We start from the raw sequence: 24,144 nt of genomic DNA on the forward strand, positions 1-24,144 counted from the left end.
GAATAAAAACATCAACAATGCATGCTACTCCCTCTGTCCCCGGTTAAGAGTCACACTTTTCTATTTCGGTCCGTCCCCAATTAAGAGTCACACTTCATTTTTACCATAAATAGTAAGTAGATCCCACATTCCAGTAACTCAATTCACTCACTTTATTATAAAACCAATATAAAAAAATGAATCTCACATTCCACTAACTTTTTCAACCAACCTTTCTTTACCCCGTCAAAGTGTGACTCTTAATCGGGGACGGAGGGAGTAGTATGCAAATCAGATTTTTCCTTTCTATAGAATAATTACCAATAAAACTAAATTCAATAAGTCTGCCTAGTTTTTTCTACAAGTTATTGGAGTTATAATATTTTGATAAAGACTCCATTTTTTCAGTAAAAAATTTGGCTTTTCAAAATCACTATGCTGCACAACAACCAAAATTGAGATTCGCCATGAATAATGTAACTATGTAAGCGGTGACGCCTGCCTTTGTTTTTGTCGACTATAAATATTTAAATTCAGCTCTCTGCATAGAGGAAAGGAAACATAAAGAAATAGAGAGAGATTTGGCAATGGTGGTGGCGATGAATTGATTGGGGAAAAAGGCAGATTTCATATCTTCAACTCCTCTCTCAGTCGCTCACTCTGCCCCACCCACTACTACTCTACGACAATTGACAGCCGCTCACTGCCTCTCTCTCAACCCTATCGCTAAAGGAACCTTTTCTCCTTTCTCAAGTGTGCCCCGGAATCATTGCCGAGTACTGACACAATCACCAACCTTTTTTGCTACTTTTTTCGTGGATTCGTTTGTGCTAATTATTAATCGCTCTTTTATTGTTTGTTTGTTTGTGTTTCGGCGCACTTTGCAACCTATCCTGTTTTCGCGGGTGTCAGATTCTTTTCCTGATCTTATTTTTTTGTTTTATGTTGTGTTTTCACGTTGTGCTCATTGAAGTTTCGATTGGTTGCTGGTTTTCTGGTTTGTCCGACGTTGAATTTTTCAGTTCCAGTAGTTGAATTTCCCGCAGTGATTATGAGGAAGGCCTAATTTAAAGTATTTCCTGATTGTGTGAATATTCATGTAGAATAGTAACCTTTTCTAGCTGACTAAAATCTGTTTTGTTTTTTTCTTTATTTGGATGAAATAGATTTTTACTACTGGTCTGACTTTAATAGGAGTGAGAGTAATATAGTATGATATGCTGAGTTTCCAGATTACATATTCTGATAATCTTGACTTGAATATCTGCAGGAGGACTAGTCGATTTCGTTCTGAACGGCGTCTTCAGAAAACAGGGGAGAGCTGAGGCAAGGGGATATATATACGTGCAGAATTGAAGAAGAATAGGAGTCATAGTTGATTGAAATGGCTTTCGAGCCATTTGAGTGGTACTGCCAACCTGTCAAGAACGGGGTCTGGGCAAGAGCAGTGGAAAATGCATTTGGAGCTTACACCCCGTGTGCAACTGACTCTTTGGTTATCTGCATTTCCCATCTGGTTCTTCTGGGGTTGTGCATAAATCGGCTATGGCGGATGAAAAGAGACTTCTCAGTTCAGAGATTTCTCCTAAAATCAAATTATTACAACTATTTGTTGGGTCTGGTGGCTCTTTATTGTACTGGAGAACCTTTGTTTAGATTGATGATGGGAATTTCAGCATTCAACGTGGACGGCCAGCCTGGTCTTGCCCCATATGAGGTGCATTGCTTTCTTTCTCTTATGATATTGTGTGCAAGGATTCACTTAGTCTACCTAAAGAAATGGTAATTTTAAACAAATAGCAGGTTATTTATGAAGCTCGTTACTAGGATTACTTTGCATTTATAATATTTCACAGCATTCATCAATATTTTGTGCAAAGTAATTTGAACTCCTTCTGTTTACATTTTTATGAAAATTGGTATGATATTCAGACATTCATGCTCATTTATGTTGTTATAATTATAAGGAGACTAATCTCCTCGCCACAACAGAACACCTATATTTTGTGCAAAGTTATTTGAACTTTCGTAGATTTTTGAAGCTTGGCTTGTCTGATTTCTATAAGGTAATCTGCATCCATAATTAATTTTACTTTTTAGGTGGTGGTTTCAATTTTCCATATACCACTGGATGTGTGTTTCCATATATATTGGAATACATATATTTTATTAAAACTCAGTGTTTGAATAGCCCATGACTTTATGCAACTAAAAATGCTCGATGACTTTTTAAGAAATAAAACATAAGAAAACTACTGACTATAACTCAGAGTGGGTGAATATCTAATTCAAAATATATACTATAAGTGCGTCTCTTGCATGTATTGCTTATTGCAATCTGTCATGTTATTCAGAACAAGCTCAACAAATTGCTCTTGTTTGGGCATGAAACTTATATTTTTATGCTTGCAGATGGCTTCTTTAGTCATTGAGGCTGTAACATGGTGCACTATGCTTTTAATGATTGGACTGGAGACAAAGGTGTACATCCGTGAATCACGTTGGTCTGTGAGGTTTGGGGTCATTTATGCTCTTGTAGGAGATGCTGTAATGCTGAACCTTGTTCTTTCTGTCAAGGAGTATTATGATTGGTTAGTCTTCTTTTTAGCAATTTTAGAGAAAACTAATATCTGTATGCACTGATGCTAAAATTTATAGTTTTATGGCATCTTAATTTCCCTTAAACTCGTACAAAAGACTGTACTGTCTCTTTATTGGCTTTGCATTGGTTATTGTTTGTCTATTGCAGTTGGGCATTGCATGTCAAGTATAACTGTCCTCATCTGGTTTAAATTTTCATGCAAGGCACTGTCAAGTTGTTTATTTCAACCTTTGGACTATGTTTTACATCTATGTTTCTTATTCTAAAAATATAACTTTATTTTATTATGCTGAAGCCCATGGCATGCGAATGTATTGCCAAGATCTTCTGTGCGATTACATGAAATCTAATAGACTACTTAAAGTTCATTGCTGCACCAATCACAGAAGTTTCTTGACCAAACTGTTTATATAAATAATTTTACTTGGTTTGTATCCCTTCACTCCTGGATCTGTGACAAATTACATGACACAGTCTTAGGATGGAGAATGCAAAATAGTGTAATGTATGTCCTGGGGTTTCATCCGCTTAATTCCTCTCTTTTTTTCCTCTTTCTTCCATCTTAGAAGAGTTTGTTGCTTTGGAGCTATATCATGCACAGGTATTGTGTTTCAACTTAGGGATTCTCAATTTAGTTTGTATTTTGTCTTTGCAGGTCAGTTCTCGCTTTGTATGCTAGTGAAGTGGCTGTCCAGGTTTGTTTCACCCTACTTCTCATATCTCAAATATAAATTTTCAGCCGGAAATTCATGACACTTTTGTGAGATGAGGCTTGCCAGCAACACCCTTCTTTCAGATGTATTCACTGTCAATTTCATTTGGATCCAAATGCTACAACTTGAAGATTACATAAGGCAATCATTGTGAATCCTGTAAAAATTTGGTGGACATTTGAACTAAAAAACTAAAAGGAAGCAAATATAAATTGATTTTGCCCTTGTTAAAGTGGGCCATCATCAATGAGTAGGTTCCATCTCACATAATGACTAATTAGGTGATGGTGGATTTGATAGAATAATAGGTTATCATGTCTTAATATTGTCCTAGGAAGTCTTTCTTTGATTTCTTAATCTGCTTGTCCGTGCAGAGCTCCAGTTTATTCTTTGTTACTTGTGCAGGTTTTATTTGGTGTCCTCTTGGCTGTTTATATCCCTGATTTGGATCCCTATCCGGGATATACCCCAATGCAAACTGAATCTGAGGACAATACTGCTTATGAAGAACTTCCTGGAGGGGAGCAAATTTGTCCTGAGAGACGAGCCAACTTAATTTCTCGTACGTTATTACAGTGTCCTCATCAAAAGATGCTATTACTTTTACCCTCATATTTCTCTCAATTAATTATTGGTTATTGCTTCTGCTTCAGAAATTACGTACTCATGGATGAGCCAGATCATGAAACTTGGTTATAGAAGGCCTCTCACGGAGAAGGATGTTTGGCAACTTGATTCTTGGGATAAAACAGAAACACTTAATGACTCGTATGTTATAAATGCTCATCTACAGTACCTTTCTTTTACTGCCCCCCCCTCCCCCTCTCTTTTGCTTAGTAGCTAATCATTATCTTTATAAATTGTTTAGGTTCCAAAAATCTTGGGCTAAGGAGATTCGGAAACCCAAACCTTGGCTGTTAAGAGCTTTAAATCGTAGCCTTGGTGGAAGGTTAGTCTTGTAAACCAATACTTGCAAATTATATCTTCATGACATGATATGCTCATACAATTTTTATACTGCTATCTATTGTTCAATATCGTGACTCTTTGCTTTTTTTTTATTTTTTCCTAATTTTTCTCAGATTTTGGTGGGGAGGCTTCTGGAAGGTAGTAAACTGATATTGGCTTCTCTTATTGACATTTTTATCATTTAGTGATGCTCAATGCTTTTTCATTTTATTAAAGTGTTATTACACAATCAGAACTGGGATTGTTTCAGTCATTCTCTACATGCACTTTATGACCTGTTGCAGACCAGGAGTAATATGTGGATTCAGCCATGAAACAACATGAGTATATAATCAATATACATGAGCATACAAATGCATATATGTTTGTGTGTGCCTGTGTTTGTCTCTCTCTATGGATGTGTTAGTGTAAAACCGCATTTCCCAAGAATATCTTTCAGCGACTAACTAATCCATTGTCTATATTGATGAAGTCACCGAGCATCATATTACATTGGTCAAATGTTGGTTATGGGCACTACTCCTTATGTTGTTACTTGTTAATATAATGCTAATGCCATGTGGTTTGGCTAGTTGATCTACCCAGGTCAGTTATGTGCTTACATGATTTAGATTAGCCGATTAGCACACCATCTTTAAATTTTGTTACTGCTTGAATCTCTTTTATCAGTTTTTGATCTCTTGAATGTAGATTGAAATGATTTTCCACAGAATTCTATGTGCTAAGAAGATTCACACTAACATTTTATCCTTTGAGTTTGGTGGGGCTATTTGAATGGCATTCCCTTGCATAACATGAGAACTTTTTTCTCCACCATGCAGATAGGGAATGATCTTTCTCAGTTTGTTGGTCCCCTTATACTCAACCTTCTCTTAGAGGTTAGTTTATTTGCATTTACCTTTTAGAAGCTGCATGCACACTTTTGTTGTCATCCCCAAGCTAGCTCACTTATAAAGAAAAAGAAGTCCAAGCCCCCTTGAGCATGCAGGAGGATGTTAGCTTATTATTGTTATTGGTGGCATCTACAGTCAATGCAACGAGGAGACCCAGCTTGGATTGGTTACATCTATGCATTCTCAATTTTTGTTGGAGTGGTACGTAATGAATTTACCATTTCCCTTGTCATACTTTAGATTTTAGAATAATTACTGCACTTGTATTCTACTTTGGTAATGATGTTGCATTCTACTTTGCATTTCATTTTAAGAAAGTCCACTTATTTTGCTTGTGGGTTTAAGAACTCAGGTTCATGTTTTATATCCTTTACCTTCTATGTTAATGGTGGTATTGGGCAGCTACACTGGATTGTGAGTAACTAGTGAAGGGAATCCAGGAACTCACCGCTTATTTAGGAATATTTGATTAAAAACAGTCCTTTGTATTCAGTTAGAGCTTACTTAGTTTATGATTCTGTTGCGGTAGACTTGATACCTTTGCTGCACTATACTTTTTAGCCTTCTAAACAATCATGCATCTTGATGATCATGTGACAGTGCTTGAAACAATGTTTTGGTTGCTATATCCCACTTATGAAGATCGTAGTCTGTAATTGATGGATTTCACACCTTCATTTTCATTCATAAATTTCAGGTAGTTGGTGTGTTATGCGAAGCTCAGTATTTTCAGAATGTCATGCGTGTTGGCTATCGTCTAAAATCAACTTTGGTAAGCTAGCTTTCTGGAGTCTCCTATTGTCTTGTGATCCTCATTGTGGAAACTAATTCTTGATCTATCTAAGCTTGAGTCCTTGATATATATGCTCCACCAGTCCACGAAAAGTATACAGAAATTTTTGTTTTGGGTGTCCGCAAAGAGTATACAACTTCCCTTTTTAGTGCATGATTTCACACTCTTATTATATATCTCAACCTTACAAACACCTCTTTTTAACAAAAAAATACACTTTTTCTACATAGTGGGACCTTTAGTAATACCCTTTATCCACTGAAAACACACCCACCAGTATCCACCAACTAGTTTCTTAAAACGTGTGCTGGTCATACGTTGTATACTTTTCATAGATGGAGGAAGTATTTGGTATGAATATCCTTTAGTTTGTGAGTTATCCTTTCAGTTTCCATATTAAGTTTGGTTTGGGTGGGAGGAGACTGGAGAGTGTTTCAATTTAAAAAGGGCCACTGTATGTACTTTGAGTAGCATTTTCGTTCTGCAAGATTCTTATTAATCTTAAAAATTATTTATAGGTTGCTGCAGTTTTCCGCAAATCTTTAAGGTTGACTCATGAGAGCCGCAAAATGTTTGCATCTGGTAAAATTACTAATTTGATGACTACAGATGCTGAAGCTCTTCAGGTATATTTCATTTCCTGCTGAGAAGCATGAGCTGTGGTTCTTCATTATTGCATGCATGAAAATTTGAGGACTGGTTTTATCTGACATAATATAAATAATACCTTCAAAGTGTGTGTAAGGCTGAGGCAAGACGATTATATAACTTACAAAGGTAGGACTTTCCATGTGCACCAACTTATCTTTGTTGAAAATTGTTTGCACAATATCTCAGCATGAGGTGAGCCAAGCTGAATTTCTTCTTGATGGCCCAACACTTCTTTTTTATGCCCAAAAACTCTATGGAAGACATTTATGTTTTTTTTATTCCTTTTCCAAACTGGACATTGCTGAGGTGATCAGTGAATGAAACTGTCTTTTCTATTGGTCGCATTGCCATTCTTTTCTTCTTATGCTTGCCACGTTTTAGTTCTTTTCAATGTTTACCTGTTTATTAAAGGGATAATAAGTGAGAAACTCAAAAGGAGAGCATGATGTTTATACACGGGTTCTTGTTTGAACACATACTAAAATGATTTAACTACTCCTATTACTTTGTAACTTGATCGTATAAATCATTGCTTAATATTACTCTACGTTCTTTTTTTTTTTGCAGCAAATATGTCAATCACTCCACACTTTGTGGTCAGCCCCTTTCCGAATTATTGTTTCCCTGATTCTTCTTTACCAGCAGCTGGGTATTGCTGCTCTTCTCGGGGCACTTTTGCTTGTTCTTCTATTTCCTATACAGGTATAGGGTCCTGACCTAAAGATTTCTTTGGCTAATTCATCTATCCTCAAGGTAGTGTGGACGCGTAGAAGAGATTAAAGATATAATGACTAATACGTTGAACTGATCAACTTATATGAGTGTGCCATCCATTTTTTGAAGCTTATTACATGAGAAATAGTGCTGTTTTTTCGCTCTTTGGTCTGGACTCTTGAGGTGATTTGGTGTGGCAGATGTCCAAAGTCCGGCAGCCAACCATCTTATGAATGGATAATTAACAATTTAATAAGATTAAGAAGGCTATGACCTATCACATTGAAGCCTAGATGACTTTACATAAATGGGATGAACGAAATACCAAGTATATATCTGACTATAACTAAAGACATGTTTATTGTCTACGTTAAATCTGGAGTCATTTACATGTTGCTTTATGCTTTTAATCTCAGTAGAATCTAGAACGAAATATCACCAAAAGTTACCTGTTCTACATGCATAGTTCTTAATATTGACTCTTTGGTTTGGGGGCCCTTGTTACTGGAGTCTATCAAGCCCTTCCATGTTGCTTGGTAGTAACTTCTGTCTGCAATTGACTTAATCGAACAGACATTTGTTATAAGCAAGATGCAAAAGCTGACAAAAGAAGGATTACAACGTACAGACAAGAGAATTGGGCTCATGAATGAAATATTGGCTGCTATGGATACTGTCAAGTAAGGTCTATGTACTATACAATTTCTTAATCCGTGTTTCACATTATGCATCTCTTTTATGAGCTTCTGTATTGCCATAATGGATGCAGATGTTATGCATGGGAGAATAGTTTCCAGACTAAGGTTCAAATTGTCAGGAATGATGAGTTATCATGGTACCGGAAAGCTCAGCTGCTTGGAGCTGTATGATTTCCTCACTAGCCAAGTTTTTTCCAGTCTTTTATTTTTCCTCGTAAAATCTGTGTTATTTGTTTCCATATTCACTGCTTTATCTTCACGACATCATCTATTTAGTAACTGTTCAATTAATTTTAAATTTCACCTACGCTTTTCCCCCCAATTATTCTTTTTGTTGTGCCAATTCTTGAAGTTTGTTTTATGACATTACTTTTCTGATTTGCAGTTGAACAGTTTCATGCTTAACAGCGTACCTGTTGTGGTGATTGTAATTTCATTTGGTATATTCACTTTACTTGGAGGAGATTTGACACCTGCAAGGGCCTTCACATCTCTGTCATTATTTGCTGTCTTACGTTTCCCACTTTTCATGCTTCCAAATATTATAACACAGGTATCCTTTTACATCTGTCATATGGACTGCAACCTTTTTTTTTTTTTTGCAGTTCTGATCTTCTTTATATTTATATATCTTTAAGGTATGCTTGTGATCTAACTTCTTTCAGGATCCCAATTACATTTTAAATGTATAAGCAAATCTCTGTAAGGATCCTTAATTAGATTGTATAGTTATTACTCATACACTCTTGATATGCCGTTGCTTTGGTTGATATATCAACTACATGTGATTCCATTAGCATTCCTTGAACCATGATTGACCATCTTTTATGAATTCCATTGGTTCTAACTAGTCTAGTGTAGCACTATCTGACTCATAATTATTTGAACATTGGCATGATCTCAACTGAGACTCTATTTTCATGTTTTGGATCTAAGATGTTGAACCATATATACATATTTTTACTATGGTGATTTCACAGGTTGTTAACGCAAATGTCTCACTGAAACGTCTGGAGGACCTTCTTCTAGCCGATGAACAAGCTCTCTTTCCTAATCCACCCATTGAACCAGGATTACCAGCTATCTCAATCAGGAATGGATACTTTTCTTGGGAGGCAAAGGTTTGTTAAGTTTACACTTGTTTGTATGATTGTATTTCTTGTGTAGTTTGAACCTCAGTGGTGTACTATGTACTCATTTGATCTGTCCTGTGGTCCTGTGAGTGGAACATGCCTTACCATCTTTCTACTTTATCATGTGCCGTGACACAATTAGAGTTATTTTTCTTCGATTTCTCCTCACTTTCTTCCTTTATCAGATAGCTGGTTAACATATACTAATGGAGTACTTTTTTTCTGAACCTCTGCGACTTAATTAAATATCTATTACAGGCAGAAAGGCCAACTTTGTCAGATATCAACTTGGATATACCAATCGGTAGCTTAGTTGCTATTGTTGGCAGCACTGGGGAAGGAAAGACATCCCTTGTGTCAGCAATGCTTGGAGAGCTTCCTCCAGTGGCAGATGCAAATGTGGTCATCAGAGGGAATGTTGCTTATGTACCACAAGTTTCATGGATTTTTAATGCTACAGTGAGTTCCTTAGTGCTTTCTTTACTAGTCTTGTGCTTGTTCATGTGACAAGTCTATGTCAAGTTAGTGACATTGTAACTTTGCAAAATGTACCATTTTAACTTTAGTTGATTTGACCTTATCAAATGAAAATTTCTGTTCTTAGGTCCGTGACAACATACTGTTTGGTTCCCCATTTGAACCTGCAAGGTATGAGAAGTCGATAGATATAACCTGCCTGCAGCATGATCTTGAAGTACTGCCAGTAAGAATCTTATAAACATCATTGCATGGTCAACTATATCTATTGTTACTGAGTTGGAGAAATTTATATTCTGACTTATTTGCAACCACGAATATTCCTATGATAGGGTGGTGATCTTACTGAAATAGGAGAACGTGGGGTCAATATCAGTGGAGGGCAAAAACAGAGGGTATCCTTGGCTCGGGCTGTTTATTCTAATTCAGATGTTTACATATTTGATGATCCTCTAAGTGCTCTGGATGCACACGTAGGACGTCAGGTAAGTCTTCCAATATGCAAATGTCATTCAAAATCACCCAACTGCAACTATGCCATGAGAGAACCATCATTCTTTTGGTTGTCTGCTTTTAATATTACGGCAGCCATCTCTGTTTTTCAATATGTAGTCTGATAATGAGTATTTTGTAAGCTGAAAAACGGTATAATTGATGGTTATGTCTAAAGATTAACTGTGGCCATAATTTCCGTTCAAAATGCTGATGCATGGAATAGTATTAGTAATGTTCTTCCACTTGCTTCTCTAGGTTTTTGAGAAATGCATCAAAACAGAATTAAGAGGGAAAACAAGAGTTCTAGTCACGAATCAGCTACATTTTCTGTCAGAAGTGGATAGAATTCTCTTGGTGCATGAAGGTACAGTGAAAGAGGAGGGAACATATGAAGAGCTCTCAAACAATGGCATTCTATTCCAGAAATTGATGGAAAATGCTGGAAAAATGGAAGAGTATGTAGAAGAACCAGAAGATGTTGGAAAAGTTGATGATAAAGACTCTAAGCCCACCGTTAATGGTACGAACAATGAGATGTCCAGAGATGAAAACCACACACACAAAAAAGAAGGGAAGTCTATCCTTATAAAGCAGGAAGAACGAGAAACTGGTGTTGTGAGCTGGAGTGTTTTGATGAGGTAGATAATACAGTTCTCCTTCTAATAAGAATGAGTTTGAAATGCTGGTCAGAGCTTACTTTCATGCTTTAGAGGAAATATGCTTCCCATTTATTGGAAATATACTTTCCAATTTTGTCTTCGTCGTGTCTTTCTATGCTCCTGCTAGTTATGACGTTAGGTTGATCTGTAGGTCACACCTTGAATGCATGATAATCTGCTGATGAGTTTTAAGGAAAAGACCGACTGAAAAATTTAATGTCACTATGGTTTACTTATTTGATATGGCTTGTGTCTTGTGTGATGTTATAGATATGCGATAAAATTGTAGAAACTGCATCTACTAAGTAATACTCCATTTTGTATACTGATTTGTGGATTACATTCCTTTTTTAATGTCGCAGATACAAAAATGCTTTAGGAGGTGCTTGGGTTGTTATGATTATGTTTTCATGCTATGTTTCAACGGAAGTCCTGCGAATTTCAAGCAGTACATGGCTAAGTTATTGGACAGATGAAGGGAGCCACCAGGATACACATGGGCCATTATACTACAACTCGATTTATTCACTCCTCTCATTTGGTCAAGTAAGTATTCTGTTAGTCATTCCGATTATATTTCAAAGGAACTTCATTATCTTGGCATACCTTCTTCGAATAGTTAGTACTACTAGCTTTGTTCACTTTTGCCTTTTGTTTTAACATTCTATTTGCTATATGATACAAATTAATCATTCCCTAAATCTTCAAATCTCAGGTTCTGGTTACTTTAATAAATTCATTTTGGTTGATCACTTCAAGCCTTTATGCTGCCCGAAGATTGCACAATGCCATGCTAGATTCTATTCTTAGAGCTCCAATGGTGTTCTTTCACACGAATCCACTTGGACGAATCATCAATAGATTCGCCAAGGATCTAGGTGACATTGATCGAACTGTCGCTCCTTTTGCGAACATGTTTCTAGGTCAAGTGTCACAGCTTATTTCAACATTTGTACTCATTGGAATAGTCAGTACAATGTCTTTGTGGGCCATTATGCCTCTTCTGGTCTTGTTTTATGTAGCCTATCTATACTACCAGGTATGCACTTTCCATATTAAATTAGACTACTGCTGATAGATATGTCGTTCAATGTTTAGGAAATGCTATCTATTTCAAATTTTGTGCTATACATATTGCATATTACCTCTTTAATGACATTATGGGTTGCTTCTGATTTATTTACTTATGATACTGGAGGGGCTCGAGATTTAGGATGGTGTATTGTATGTTTGCAGAGCACAGCCAGAGAAGTAAAGCGCTTGGACTCCATCAGTCGGTCTCCTGTGTATGCCCAGTTTGGAGAAGCACTTAATGGTGTTTCAACTATTCGTGCATATAAAGCACATGATCGGATGTCCACCATCAATGGGAATTCAATGGACAACAATATCAGATTTACTCTTGTTAGCATGAGTGGGAACCGCTGGCTTGCCATTCGTTTAGAGACAGTAGGAGGCCTTATGATTTGGTTTACAGCAGCCTTTGCTGTTTTACAGAACGGAAGAGCAGAGAACCAAGAAGCGTTTGCCTCTACAATGGGGTTGCTTCTCAGTTATGCGTTGAACATTACAAGCTTATTGACTGCTGTTCTACGACTTGCTAGTCTGGCAGAAAATAGTTTGAATGCTGTTGAGCGCGTTGGCACTTATATAGATCTGCCGTCAGAAGGTCCAGCCATAATTGAGGATAGCCGCCCACCTCCCGGCTGGCCTTCCGCTGGATCCATTCGATTTGAAGATGTTGTTCTACGATATAGGCCAGAACTCCCTCCTGTTCTACATGGAATATCCTTCAGCATTTCTCCAAGTGATAAGGTTGGAATAGTTGGAAGGACAGGGGCTGGGAAATCGAGCATGCTAAATGCTTTGTTCCGAATGGTTGAGCTGGAAAAGGGAAGAATACTGATTGATGATTGTGACGTTTCAAAGTTTGGATTAATGGACCTCCGAAAGGTTCTTGGCATCATTCCACAGTCGCCTGTCCTTTTCTCAGGTTTGGGCAATCTTAAAACCTTAATTTTAATTAAGACGCACCATATGATTTCCTTTCTGAACCGTCCATGTTGTATTAATTTTTAGCCTGACAATTCCTTCTTATATTTTGGAAAGGAACCGTTAGGTTTAATCTTGACCCATTCAACGAACACAATGATGCTGACCTGTGGGAGTCTTTAGAAAGGGCACACCTAAAAGATGTCATCAGGCGGAATCCTTTGGGCCTTGAAGCTGAGGTAGATAAATCTTTTTCTCTGCCTCTGATGCATTTTGGTTTTTTCTTGTTGGGATGCATTTTTGAACTTCCAATTTTCTCATTTTTACTTTGTATTTTAAGGTCTCTGAAGCAGGGGATAATTTCAGTGTCGGGCAGCGACAGTTATTGTCTCTTTCTAGAGCATTACTTCGGAGATCAAAGATTCTAGTTCTTGATGAAGCAACAGCTGCTGTGGATGTCAGAACCGATGCGCTCATCCAGAAGACTATCCGCGAAGAGTTCAAATCCTGCACAATGTTGATCATTGCTCACCGCTTGAATACCATCATTGACTGCGACAATATCCTTCTACTCGATGCTGGCAAGGTGTGTAACCGTCGAATAGCTCCCCCGTTCGGTTACTTTGTGTCGTTTTCCTTGCATAACGTGACTTGTCTTTTCCTCGTTTGCCAGGTTCTCGAATTCGACACTCCTGAAGCACTGCTGCGGAAAGAAGGCAGTGCATTCTCTAAGATGGTGCAGAGCACAGGGACTGCAAACGCCGAATATCTGCGTGGCCTCGTGCTTAGAGAGGGCGAAAAGCGCGCAAAAGAGAAACAGCTGGATGGGCAACGGAGATGGCTCGCCTCGTCTCGCTGGGCTGCAGCCGCGCAGTACGCGCTCGCGGTCAGCCTCACTTCGTCGCAGAACGACCTCGTGCAGCTGGAGATCGATGAGGACAACAGCGTCCTCAGGAAAACAAGGGACGCCGTGATCACGCTCCAAGGAGTGCTGGAGGGGAAGCACGACAAAGAAATCGAAGAGAATCTCGAAAAGCACAACGTTTCTAAGGACGGTTGGTGGTCGTCTCTCTACAAAATGATTGAAGGTAAACTCCTTTTGAAACCCAATATTTTCAACAAATCTGTGAATACTTTTCAACATTTTTGAGCTCCTTGTACAGGACTTGCCACGATGAGCCGACTCACTCGCAACAAGTTCCATCAAGGGGATGATTTTGATGACCGAACCACAATCGACTGGGACCAAGCCGGCATGTAGGCCGGATCTCAGCCCGTTGCCATCTGCAGGAATGATTTAGGTCGAATAAAATCTTGGACCTGCCGGAGAATCAGCCATTCTTGCAGGGAATTATTGAACATGAAATGAGTCTGTTGTTGAGACTTTCCACAGCTGTAACATCCTAGTTTTTGTTAGTAAATTTTGAGGCCCTTTGATTATTTTACCACTTACTAAATTCATGTCATTTTCCACAAAAAGATGTACTCCTATTTGAATATATACTTTTTAGATACTGTCAGAAAAACTTGGAGGGAAAACTGTACTTCAAGAATTCCTCCATTTTTTCTATTGGGATTCATTTAACCTTTAGTTTCGGTTAAAACCTGTGTTTATTTTTAGTTTCCATACTACTCCCTCCGTCCCGGCTAAGATGACACATTGCTTAGTCGGCATGGGATTTTAGGAGTTATTGGTAAAAGTGTTTAATTGGAAAGAGAAAATGTGGGTGTAAGTATTAAAGTAGAAAGATAAAGAAAGATGGATATTTTAATAGGAGTGAGAAAAAATGGTTAAGTGTATTAATTGGAAAGAGAAAGTTTCCAAAAAAGGAAATGTGTCATCTTAGTTGGGACAAACTAAAAGGGAAAACGTGTCATCTTAAGCGGGACGGAGGGAGTACTATAGTATTTAATTAATTAATTAATTAAGATTTGAATTTAAAGCGGTTAATGAATTGAAATTATCGAAATGGATTAGATTATATCATTAGTATTTAATTAATTTTTTCTATTGGGATACATGTTATTACCGATATTAAAATGAAATAAATTTATTAATTTGCATATATCTGTCATTACTAAATTTACCGCAAATTATGAAAAAAATATCACACGAGCAAGATAGATTTGTCTGATGATTAGATGAGATCTATAGTTTCCAATCAACAACGTCACTGTCATAACTGATTTGAGGTGTAGAATTTGCCACCTGTACCGCACTTATATAATTGAAATAACATCATCATTTTATCAATCATCGAAGCCAACAACGAAATCATGATTCGGCCCCCGATTATGTGAAAAGAAACACCATTTTCTCAATCAATCCAAAGTAGAAATACAACTGAATTGTCTTTGACTACAGTCTCTCTCTCTCTCTAAAACCCAAAAAACCTCTATACTTCCAGATTAGGAGACTAGGAGTTCGTAAGCAATGACGCTCGCCACTTTTTGTCTCTTTGTCCTTTTTTATAGCCTTCCAGCCTATGTCTTTATCTTAATTTATCCTATTTTAGTATTGGAGCTATCTTTTGTTTATAAGTGTGTTCCATCACTCCATGTGATCGATGTCTTGGAAGAAGTGAGACTGTTGTTTGCACCGTTTCACTTCTCATGCAAAGACATTTGGCATTGGCAAAGAACTTCCTAACACTAGTGGTACGAGATTTATGTTTGATTTCTCTTCTTGTCTCTACTAATTCTTGTTTCTTTTGGATGTTATTTTATTATTATTTTTAAATCTTTAGCACTCAGTGTTTGATTTCTTGATATTTGGAGGGAAATTTGAATGTGGGGTGTTTCAAGTTACTCTTTTGTTTTGAGTTTAGTATTGGTTCCATTTTCCTGTTTGGAATTGAGTGATCAAGTGGATTAAATTTGTTGAAATTAGAGCAATTCTTGATTTCAAGAAGTTGTTGTCTTGTGATTACTGGGATGATTCAATTAATACAAACTAAATCCTACATTGTGCTCTGTGTCAAACATAAGAAGAGATTGTAGGCTAGAATTAAGTTTGAGAAATTGTTGTTGATTGTATGCTTTGGTGTTGCCTTTGTATTCGATTCTCTGCACATTGATAAGGCACCCCTTGTCATCTTGATTTGCAGGAGCACGTGGCACACGGTTTCTGACCCGAAGCATGGGCTCAGACGATCCCTTAGTCTGGTTTTGCCGGCCAGTGGCAAATGGCATTTGGGCTCAAGAAACCGACAGCGCCTTTGGTGCTTATACGCCTTGTGCCATTGATTCTGTGGTGGGAAATGTTTCTCACCTAGTTCTTCTTGGCATGTGCCTATATAGAGTGTGGCTCATCAACTTTCGCTCGAAAGTCCAACGCTACTGCTTGAGATCAAATTTCTACAACTATGCATTGGCCTTGCTGTTCAGTTGTTGCGCTGCTGAGCCACTGTACAGACTGGTTATGGGCGTATCGATCTTCAATTTTGATAAAGAGTCGGGTCTTGCACCTTATGAGGTCTGCAGCTTCTCACCATCGATCTTTTTCTGAACACGTTAATGTGGTATTGTTTCTTTTATGAATATGCAATGTAGTTACGATCTTCGTCTAATTGCTGCCTGTTTGCTCTGCAGATGGTGCATTTGGGCATTGAGATTCTCTCGTGGTGCTCTATGGTTGTAATGCTGCTTGTCGAAACCAGAACCTACGTCAAAGAGTTCAGATGGTACATCAGATTTGGACTAATGTATGTTTTAGTGGGAGATGCAGTGATCTTTAACTTCATCTTCCCACTTAGAGAATTCTATGCCAAGTAAGTTTCTAAATTTCCCCCCAAACCTTCACTTGTATCTGATGTTTCCGAGCTTCACACACGAATTATTTGTCCATCTGCAGGTCGATACTGTACTTGTTCATTAGTTCAGTCTTATTCCAGGTAATTAAAATGTCAATCAAATCTTATGTTCATTTATGTTTATCAATGAGCTTTCCAAAATTTATAATTTCAATGTTTGAATAACTATCTTCTATGCAGGTATTGCTAGGGATACTTCTTCTTGCATATGTGCCAAAATTGGAATCATATCCAGGCTACGTTCCACTACCCGACTCTGTGGATGACACCAAGAATGAAAAGCCTCTCGGAGAGCAAGTATGTCCCGAGAGATCTGCAAATATTTTTTCTGGTGAGTGTAAAGATACTAGCTGTAACACACAGCTCATTTTTTTGATTTTACTCATATCAGTTACCTTCTCACTGATATTGTTCTCTTCCGCATGTAGCGATCTACTTCAACTGGATGACTCCCCTAATGCAGCAAGGGTATAAAAGACCCATCACCGAGAAAGATGTCTGGAAGTTGGACTCTTGGGATCAGACCGAGACATTGAGCAGAAAGTTTGTATCAAGATTTTTTTTTCTGTTATCCATCTATGCAAGCATGGGATGAACTTATTTGTAACCTCAAAAAATTTCGAATTTTGCAGATTCCACAAATCTTGGGAGGAAGAAGTTCAGAGATCAAAACCATGGCTTTTGCGTGCTTTGAATCGTTGCCTTGGTGGCAGGTATAAGACCGATTCTTCAGTTTATCTTAGTTTAATCAATTTAATATATTCTATAGCCATCTGAAACATGGTTAGCCCATTCGAACTAACTTTTTCTACGTAAATTTCAATGCAGATTCTGGTATGGAGGCATCTTCAAAGTAAACACCAGTTTCATTGCTTGCCAAATATATTCATATTAATTTATGTCTTTTCGTATCTTTAAAGACGAGCCATTTTCTGGAATCTTGCAGATTGGTAGTGATCTTTCCCAGCTTGCCGGACCTGTTATACTGAACCATCTTCTACAGGTACTGCAGAAAATGCAATCTAGATAAAGATAGCCTTTTTTACAAGAACTACATTAAGCCAACATGGGGTCGGTTTTTACAACTCATTTTACGCTTCTCGCAGTCTCTTGAGAATGGTGATCCAGCTTGGGTCGGTTACATCTATGCACTGTCGATATTTTTCAGCGTGGTATGGTTCTCCTTCCTTTCCCTTCAATCTAGTCAATTGTTTATTTGCTAATGTCAACTCTCGCTGTTCAGTCAATCGGAGTACTTTGTGAGGCTCGTTATTTTCAGAATGTCATGCGTGTTGGCTTCAGGCTAAGATCCACTCTGGTAATCTCTATGACTACACAGATGTTGGTATTTATCTTCAAAAAGATGAGAACTCGGACATTCTAAAAATATTGTGCTTGAACAATATATACTGTTACATATAGGTGGCTGCTATATTCCGCAAATCCTTAAGGCTAACCCATGAAGCTCGTAAGAACTTTCCATCCGGAAGAATTACAAACATGATCACAACGGATGCTAATGCACTTCAGGTATTTCACACAGTGCTAAGATGCATTTTATTTTGGAATGGTCTTTAAATTTGTACTCAAATACTCAATCTGCTTTAGTATTAGAAGTTGGTTTATGGCATAAAGTATTTGCAATTTTACATGATTCTGTCTCATATGGTTTTTTTCCTAATCCGATTCTTGTATCTTTCAGCAAATAACCCAACAACTTCATGGTTTGTGGTCGTCCCCGTTTCGAATTATCATGGCCATGATTCTTCTATACCAGCAGCTAGGAGTAGCTTCGCTTCTTGGTTCGCTTATGTTGGTCCTGATGTTCCCAATCCAGGTAACTTAGTTTCTCGTTTACCATTGATGGAAAGTTTTCCTCCTCAACACCGTGTTGCTTTCTTCTATAGTAACAATCTGTTCATCCCAATCCTTTTTAGCTAAGCTGTTTTTAATTTTGTATTTGCTTGTGGCAAGCAGACTTTTATCGTCAGTAGGATGCGAAAGCTATCCAGGGAAGGATTGCTACGAACAGACAAGAGAGTCGGCTTAATGAACGAGATTTTGGCAGCTATGGATACTGTCAAGTATGTATAAAAACTGTACCATTTTTATTCACTTGAACCTCAGCATTGCTGCCATAACCTAGTTAATCTAACTCCCTTTTCGTCTCAATGCATAACAGGTATTACGCGTGGGAAAAGAGCTTTAAATCCAAAATTCATGTTCTGAGGGATGATGAGCTGTCATGGCTCAGGAAAGCACAGATGCTCCAAGCGGTATGATGTGATTCATATTAAAGAAAATGAAAAACAGCTAAATACACTCATCTCAGTCGATATATGATTTTGGTGAAAATGACTTTTCTACCTAAACTTAAACCAAAATTTACATTGTATCCATGTCTTATCATGGTTTTGCAGTGGAATACTTTCATACTAAACAGCATACCAGTCCTTGTGACTGTGATTTCATTTGGAACGTTCACATTGCTCGGTGGGGATCTCACACCTTCCAGAGCTTTTACGTCTCTTGCTTTATTTGGTGTTCTGCGGTTCCCCCTAAATATGCTCCCTAATTTGATCACTCAGGTTTGTCTTTGTTCGCCTTAATGGTGTAATTGGTGAATTTTCGCACATGTCACAGTGTAGCCAAAGTCTACTGTAATATTTAACTCAATGGTGAAGTGATCTCTCATGTTCACTGTGCTGTATTTGCAGGTTGTTAATGCAAATGTATCTCTCCAACGTCTCGAAGAACTATTGCTTGCAGAAGAGAGAATTTTGTTGCCTAATCCACCTCTCGCACCGGAGCTTCCTGCCATCTCGATCAAGGGTGGAAACTTTTCGTGGGATTCTAAGGTCAAAATCTTATCTGTTACTAGACTTTGCTTTTGTACCAATTTTCCATGTTTTCACGCACAATAAATGCCAAGTTTTTGACAAATAACAGGCGGAACGACCCACATTGTCTAATGTGAATCTGGATATACCAGTTGGCAGCCTAACTGCAATTGTTGGTGGCACCGGAGAAGGAAAAACATCGCTAATATCAGCAATGCTGAGAGAGCTTCCTCCACTTGGAGATGCAAACGTTGAAATCAGAGGATCTGTGGCTTATGTGCCTCAGATCTCTTGGATTTTCAATGCAACAGTAAGTAACAAACTTCAAATCCTTTTCCTTTTCAAGCTACTCGTTTCATTAATGTCAATAATATTTGATCTGATTTAGGTACGCGACAATATATTATTTGGATCTGCGTTTGAACCAGCAAGATATTGGAAGGCCATAGATGTCACTTCAATGCGCCATGACCTTGAGTTGCTTCCTGTTAAGTTTCTGACCGTTGTGGTTCAAACTTCATTTCTGTTGCTCTGCAGCATCCGTTACAGAACTCATTGCTTTTTTTTCTTCAGGGCCGTGATCTCACCGAGATTGGTGAAAGAGGAGTGAACATCAGTGGAGGCCAAAAGCAGAGAGTTTCAATGGCCAGGGCTGTGTATTCCGACTCAGATATTTACATCTTTGATGACCCGTTGAGCGCCCTGGACGCCAATGTTGCTCGACAGGTATCCTAGATCAAAATCCAATTTCAACACTGTGTGTAGCTTTCAAATGTTTTTCATGACTCGAGACTATCACTTCTCCAATCCAGGTGTTCAATAATTGCATCAAGGAAGCGTTGGGAGGGAAAACAAGGGTCCTTGTCACAAATCAGTTGCATTTTCTTCCTCAGGTTGACCGCATAATCTTAGTTTCCGAAGGTATGGTGAAAGAGGAGGGCACCTTCGAGGAGCTATCTGAGAATGGTGTGCTGTTCAAGAAGCTAATGGAAAATGCAGGCAAAATGGAGGAGCATATGCATTATAACGGTGAAGAGATGGATCTTTGTGACGAATCATCGCCTTCTCTTTCTTCTGATCCTAATACGAATGAGGTGCCAAAAGATGCAATCTCGACTAGAAAGATGAGAGAAGGCAGATCAGTTCTTATAAAGCAAGAGGAAAGGGAGATGGGGATTGTCAGCTGGCATGTTTTGATGAGGTGACGACTCGAAAACACACCTTAGATCTTTTGCAGTACCTAATAAGCTTACTGACTCTTGTTCTTGTCACTATATCAGGTACAAAAATGCATTAGGCGGCTTGTTAGCTGTATCAGTGCTGCTCACATGCTACACACTGACTGAAACTCTTCGAGTTTCAAGTAGCACGTGGCTTAGCGTGTGGACGAAGCAGAGTACTTCGGAGAGTTATGGTGCTGGTTTCTATATCATAGTTTATGCAGTCTTGTCTTTTGGTCAGGTACGAGTCACAAATCTGGTTTCTTGTATTTTTCCGAGATGTTTGTCTTTGAAGAAGAAACTAAGACACTACATCACTAAATGCAGGTGTTAGTGACATTGACAAACTCATTTTGGCTGATTACATCAAGCCTCAAGGCGGCTAGACGCCTTCATGATTCGATGCTGAATGCTATACTCAGAGCTCCGATGGTGTTCTTCCACACGAATCCCATAGGCCGTGTGATCAACAGATTTGCCAAGGATCTTGGTGATATTGACCGCAATGTGGCTGGCCTGGTCAATGGCTTCCTTACTCAGCTATGGCAGTTGTTTTCGACTTTTGTGCTCATAGGCATTGTGAGCACTGTGTCTCTGTGGGCCATCATGCCACTGCTCATCTTGTTCTATGCAGCATATCTCTATTATCAGGTTGGTTCTCTCTCTCCGTTTCACCCTCTCTCTCTTGAAATCGTACTTGCTTGATATTGATCCATTCAATCAATGGCAGAGCACCTCAAGGGAAGTGAAGCGTCTCGACTCAATCACAAGGTCACCCGTGTATGCACAGTTTGGGGAGGCGCTGAACGGGCTGTCCTCAATCCGAGCATACAAGGCTTATGACCGGATGGCCACCATCAACGGGAAGTCCATGGACAACAACATCAGATTCACTCTCGTTAACTTTAGCTCGAATCGTTGGCTGACCATAAGATTGGAGACTCTCGGAGGCATCATGATCTGGTTGACAGCAACATTTGCAGTTATGCAGAATCAGAGAGCTGAAAACCAAGTGGCATTTGCATCTACCATGGGATTGCTCCTCAGTTACTCCTTGAACATCACCAACTTGCTGAGCAACGTGCTGAGGCAAGCAAGCCGCGCAGAAAACAGCTTGAATTCAGTCGAACGCGTTGGAACATACATAGATTTGCCAGCTGAGGCTCCAGATGTGATTGAGGGAAGCCGTCCCCCACCTGGATGGCCGTCCTCGGGATTGGTCAGGTTTGAAGATGTGTCCCTCCGGTACAGGCCCGGGCTACCTCCCGTCCTCAAGGGACTGTCCTTCACCATCAATCCACACCAAAAAGTTGGTATAGTTGGAAGAACGGGTGCTGGTAAATCGAGCATGATCAATGCATTGTTCCGGATTGTGGAGCTTGAGAGAGGGAGGATCTTAATTGATGAATGTGATGTTGCGAAATTCGGATTGACTGATCTACGAAAAGTTCTCAGCATCATCCCACAGTCCCCTGTGCTTTTCTCAGGTGCACTTCATCTTCTTCTTCTTCTACCCTTTTACTGACATTGTTGATCTATGGTGTCTGTTTCTCACCTTTGTATTACTTTGCATAGGTAACGTTCGGTTCAATCTCGACCCGTTTGGAGAACACAACGACCCGGACCTCTGGGAAGCTCTAGAGAGGGCACACTTGAAGGATGTCATCAGGAGAAATCCTTTGGGTTTGGATGCTGAGGTAAAAAAAAAAGATAGGCCTCATTTTGATTGAAACTGAAAATATTGTTTTTGAAACTTCTAACTTGATTGATGTTTTTTGGGGATTCCTCAAGGTTTTGGAAGGTGGCGAGAACTTCAGCGTTGGGCAGAGGCAGCTGCTAAGTCTTGCTCGAGCATTGCTTCGTAGGTCGAAGATCCTGGTGCTCGATGAAGCAACAGCTGCAGTTGATGTCACTACCGATGTGCTTATACAGAAAACCATCCGGGAAGAGTTCAAATCGTGCACGATGCTCACAATCGCTCATCGCCTCAACACCATCATCGACAGCGATCAGATCCTCGTTCTTGATGCTGGCCAGGTATGCCTCGTCTTCACATGAGTCTGAGTTCGAGTTCTTGATCAGTGCAGTTTTAGCATCACTATACCAATTTTCGTTTTCAGGTGGTCGAGTATGACACTCCTGCAAAGCTCCTTGAAAACGAAACAAGTGCCTTCTCCAAGATGGTGCAGAGCACGGGGCAGGCCAATGCTGAGTACCTCCGAGGCTTGGTTGTTGCGAGGAAGGACAGAGGAGGCCGCTTTGATGGGGAGACGGCGTCATGGCTTCTATCTTCGCGTTGGAACGCTGCTGTGCAGCACGCCCTCGCTGCCAACCTCAGCTCCGCGGTGAGGGACCTGCAGGTGCTCGGGTTCGAGGAGAACAGCAATGTGATCAGCAAAACCAAGGATGCAGTAGTGCTTCTGCAGGATGTATTGTTGGGGAAGCACGACGAGGAGATCGAGCAGACGCTAGAACAGTTTGAGGTGTCGAGACACACATGGTGGTCGGCTTTCTACAGAGTGATTGAAGGTGTGTTGAATGTTGAAACCTTCTTAAGTATGCAAACAGAAGCCAAGTTTTTTGTTACATTGTTTGACTTGGTTTGATTTTTACTGTTTCTTTCTGCATTTTAGGTCTTGCTGAGATAAGCAGGTTGGCAAGAAATGGACTGCAGCAACCTACAATTGGATTGGAAGATGTCTCAGACAATTGGGATGGTCTTTAACTGTAATCAACTAACTTGGTTCCAAAAACTTGTCCGAACAGATAGTTCGTTCGACGTCTTCCCAACGCATACTTGGGAAGAGGAGGTGGAAGGGAGTTTCAACTTCAAGAGCATGAAATTGGGGATATGGGAGAAACAGAGGTGACAACACTGCAATTTTTATTACATTGAAATGAATTTGAGTAGTAGGATGTCTCTTATAATGTAAGAACAAATCAACTGTAACATTAAATTTCACACTGAATCTGGATAAGCAAATCCATATATTAATAAAAGCTCATGTTACATAAAGGTCTGGTAATTTGTATGTACAATGTGAACTGCATCTTCCCGGGGCGCTCCCACCATTGGTTCGTCCGAGACCATGACCAATGACTATTCCAAAAGACCAACTGTCGCACGTGTGGGCTTCACGACCCATCATAGTTCCATCTCATTCTTTCATATTTAAGTGACAAACTTTAAATCATTATTTTTCACTCACCGGAAATCGAATTATAAGCAATGAATAAACTACGATCATCTAATTCATATATATATATCGATTCTAGACGATTTAATTCCATAAAAATGAAATCTTTTGTCACTCATATGAACATATCAAACTGCGTTGCCGGACTAGATTCCAACATTTGATTAAAAAATTAAGCTAATATGATTACTTTAGTGAAATATCCAAAAGAATAATCGTTGACTTCACAGCCAGGGTACCACACAACTTGGGTTCTTAATAATTTTACTATTTTAATAATATAATAATAATCCATAACGTTGTTGTA

At 39.0% G+C, this 24,144-nt stretch overlaps 2 protein-coding genes across 4 annotated transcripts; both read left to right on the forward strand.

Moving 5' to 3' along the window:
- Positions 1–502: 502 nt before the first annotated feature.
- LOC125188961 (ABC transporter C family member 2-like) lies at positions 503–14,372 on the forward strand. 3 transcript variants are annotated; one of them, XM_048086090.2, is made up of 28 exons: positions 503–755; positions 1,250–1,696; positions 2,392–2,570; positions 3,237–3,276; positions 3,700–3,856; positions 3,948–4,062; positions 4,163–4,243; positions 4,377–4,401; positions 5,085–5,141; positions 5,292–5,357; positions 5,854–5,928; positions 6,468–6,575; positions 7,168–7,302; positions 7,888–7,994; positions 8,084–8,177; positions 8,398–8,565; positions 8,993–9,133; positions 9,404–9,604; positions 9,750–9,848; positions 9,955–10,107; positions 10,373–10,755; positions 11,139–11,322; positions 11,492–11,815; positions 12,013–12,769; positions 12,886–13,007; positions 13,109–13,354; positions 13,442–13,856; positions 13,932–14,372. In XM_048086090.2, the coding sequence occupies exons 2-28, from the start codon at positions 1,364–1,366 to the stop codon at positions 14,027–14,029; spliced, it is 4,863 nt and encodes a 1,620-aa protein (XP_047942047.1). In that variant the 5' UTR covers positions 503–755; positions 1,250–1,363; the 3' UTR covers positions 14,030–14,372. The 3 variants fall into 3 exon arrangements, with proteins under 3 accessions (XP_047942047.1, XP_047942049.1, XP_047942048.1); XM_048086092.2 differs by having other exon boundaries at positions 748–886; XM_048086091.2 differs by lacking the exon at positions 503–755 and adding an exon at positions 899–1,051.
- Positions 14,373–15,059: 687 nt separating this feature from the next.
- On the forward strand, positions 15,060–23,656 carry LOC125187948 (ABC transporter C family member 12-like). Its single transcript, XM_048084630.2, has 28 exons — positions 15,060–15,426; positions 15,876–16,243; positions 16,360–16,538; positions 16,622–16,661; positions 16,761–16,911; positions 17,009–17,123; positions 17,213–17,293; positions 17,409–17,433; positions 17,527–17,583; positions 17,687–17,752; positions 17,824–17,898; positions 18,003–18,110; positions 18,283–18,417; positions 18,558–18,664; positions 18,763–18,856; positions 19,001–19,168; positions 19,298–19,438; positions 19,530–19,730; positions 19,809–19,907; positions 19,994–20,146; positions 20,233–20,621; positions 20,701–20,881; positions 20,968–21,291; positions 21,371–22,127; positions 22,216–22,337; positions 22,432–22,677; positions 22,761–23,169; positions 23,274–23,656. Exons 2-28 carry the CDS (start codon positions 15,908–15,910, stop codon positions 23,363–23,365), a joined length of 4,851 nt encoding a protein of 1,616 aa, XP_047940587.1. The 5' UTR covers positions 15,060–15,426; positions 15,876–15,907; the 3' UTR covers positions 23,366–23,656.
- Positions 23,657–24,144: the final 488 nt, after the last annotated feature.

Source organism: Salvia hispanica, chromosome 5 (genome assembly GCF_029641045.1).
Source record: "Salvia hispanica isolate PSC_SH4W2 chromosome 5, Shi_PSC_v1, whole genome shotgun sequence".
NCBI classification, from domain to species: Eukaryota; Viridiplantae; Streptophyta; class Magnoliopsida; order Lamiales; family Lamiaceae; genus Salvia; species Salvia hispanica.